Here is a 2,729-nt window from a genome sequence, read left to right on the forward strand (position 1 = left end):
TAGCATGGCCAATTCACCTGACCTGCACATCTTTGGACTGTGGGAGGAAACCCACGCAGACACTGGGAGAACGTGCAAACTCCACACAGTCAGTTCGCCTGAGACGGGAATTGAACATTGAACCCGGGTCTCAGGCGCTGCAAGGCAGCAGTGCTAACCACTGTGCCACCGTGCCGCCCACAAATGGTTTGATTGAAGTCAAGTTACAGTCCTACATGGGGAAGACGTGTTCCAACCAGTGCTGGTGTTTTCTGATTGTTAAAATAGGCAGAGTAAGGTGAGGCAAATAAAGTGTGGATTTGACTGATGTCAAATGAATAATATTAGCAGTCACAGGCTGAAAATGGAAATTTGAGGGTAAGTCAGATAGGACATAAGATGCGTGCAGTCAGAATATGTGAAAAGACTGACAGCTGACAGAAAAAGAAATATAAATTCTTCTATGGCCGCATAAGGAGTAAAAAGGTATTTGGAGTAGGTGGGGCTAACTAGAGACAAAAAGTGAAATCTATGGATGAAAATAGACGGCATGGCTAAGTGGCAAATTGAGCCTTCTGTACAGGTGTTGACGAAGGAAGAGGATTGTGTCAAAGTCTCAATGAAGTAGGAAGTAGTTGAAATATTAGATTGACTATAAATTGATAAAGAGGAGATATTATTAAAGGTTGGCTGAACTTAAAGTTGATTAATTCCCAAGACAGAATGGGATTCATTTGATGATGCTGAGGGGAGTAAGGGTGAAAATTGCAGAGGTACTGCCCATAATCTTACAATCTTCCTTCGATACAGAGATTGTACCAGAAGGCTGGAGAATTGTAAATGTTCCCAGCCTTGCACATAAATCAATGCAAGGATAAACTGAAAACCTCCAGGTTAGAGAGCTAGTGAAACACTTTTAGAGACAGTAACTTGCAACAAAGTTAACAGTGGTGGGCGGCACGGTGGCACAGTGGTTAGCACTGCTGCCTCACAGCGCCTGAGACCCGGGTTCAATTCCCGCCTCAGGCGACTGACTGTGTGGAGTTTGCACGTTCTCCCCGTGTCTGCGTGGGTTTCCTCCGGGTGCTCCGGTTTCCTCCCACAGTCCAAAAAGATGTGCAGGGTCAGGTGAATTGGCCATGCTAAATTGCCCGTAGTGTTAGGTAAGGGGTAAATGTAGGGGTATGGGTGGGTTTCGCTTCGGCGGGTCGGTGTGGACTTGTTGGGCCGAAGGGCCTGTTTCTACACTGTAATGTAATGTAATCAGTGAGTAAGACAAGAGAAACCTGGGAATATATGTGTATAAATTGAGGTTGGCCCAACAGTTGGTTAAAATGCCGCATGGGATGATGATATTTACAAATATAGGTACTAGATACAATAACAAGGAAAGTATGATGAAACTTGCCAAACATTGATTCTGCGTTATCTGGAGTGTCCAATTGTGGGCACCAGATGTTAAGAGGAATGTGATAGGATTCGAGAAGGTACAAAACAGATTCTCACAAACGGTTGCAAAGATTAGAGAGTTTGACATAGATTGAAGGCACTGAAGTAGTTTTCTTTGAGAAGAGAAGTTTGAGAGGAGATTTGGTCAAGCTGGTGAAAATCACAGGGGTGGACAGAGGAAATAGAGAAAAACTGTTCCATTGATGGAAGGGTCAAAAACTAGAAGACACTGCCTTAATGCAAAAGAAGCATACTCCCTTCTCATATCTTCTTGAAACTCCACTGTCCTCGAATCTCTTTGTCGTGTTGCTCCACATTTTCAGAGCAATCTTGTCTAGCCATCTGCTCGTCCCTGTCTTGTAGCCATTTTCTTTCTTGCTTCTTGGTTTCTACTGTCCTTCAAAAATTGGTTATTCACTTGCTGTCTTAAGATCTGGATTTCATAACCATTTTGCATTGCACTGTCCCTCGCCATCTTGAGAAGTCCCCTTGAAAATAACTCCATGATTGCATCAGAAGACCGGATTTCCTGCCATGTGGTGGTGTTTGAATGTCTGTTGGCCAAAGATTAGATGGTGTATTAAATTGGACAGCATGCTTGAGAGCAGCAAGTCTTTCTAAAACCACCATGCAAATAATTATTTCTTAATTTTTCCAGTTACATAGGAGTTACAACAGAGTTGAAGTTGCCCCATGAGATGGATTTCAGCAGGAAAGATATCAGTGGTGTGCTGTTCCAGTATCCCGATAGTGAGGGAAGAGTTGAAGACTTTGCTGAACTTGTTGACCTCGCACATCAAAACGGAGTGAGTGGGGAAAAATGTTGGGAGTCGTTTGGGGAATGGGCACTGTTGTGTTTAAAATTAGAACAAGAACTGCTGGTGAAACTGATAGAGTCATAGAGATGGGTACAGCATGGAAACAGACCCTTCAGACCAACCCATCCATGCCGACAGATATCCCAACCCAACCTAGTCCCACCTGCCAGCACCCGGCCCATATCCCTCCAAACCCTTCTTATTCATGTACTCATCCAAATGCCTCTTAAATGTTGCTTAAAAGCCTCCACCACTTCCTCTGGCAGCTCTTTCCATACTGGTACCATCCTCTGTGTGAAAAAGTTGCCCCTTAGGTCTCTTTTATATCTTTCCCCGCTCACCCTAAACGTATGCCCTCAAGCTCTGGACTCTCCGACCCCAGGGAAAAGACTTTGCCTATTTACCCTATCCATGCCCCTCATAATTTTGTAACCTCTATAAGGTCACCCCTCAGCCTCCGACGCTCCAGGGAAAACAGCCCCA

At 44.4% G+C, this 2,729-nt stretch overlaps 1 protein-coding gene across 4 annotated transcripts in view; it reads left to right on the forward strand.

Annotated features, from left to right (window-relative positions):
- Positions 1 to 2,729, forward strand: part of gldc (glycine dehydrogenase (decarboxylating)) — a 172,803-nt gene that overhangs the window by 51,773 nt on the left and 118,301 nt on the right. For all 4 annotated transcript variants that reach the window (XR_006315277.1, XR_006315278.1, XM_043715133.1 and 1 more), the window contains one exon: positions 2,087 to 2,234. Coding sequence is in view for 2 of the 4 variants with exons in the window: in XM_043715133.1 (XP_043571068.1) it covers positions 2,087 to 2,234 (148 nt within the window). In the remaining 2 variants the exon portion in view is untranslated. The remainder of the gene's footprint in view (positions 1 to 2,086; positions 2,235 to 2,729) is intronic.

This window comes from Chiloscyllium plagiosum, chromosome 2 (assembly GCF_004010195.1).
Source record: "Chiloscyllium plagiosum isolate BGI_BamShark_2017 chromosome 2, ASM401019v2, whole genome shotgun sequence".
NCBI classification, from domain to species: Eukaryota; Metazoa; Chordata; class Chondrichthyes; order Orectolobiformes; family Hemiscylliidae; genus Chiloscyllium; species Chiloscyllium plagiosum.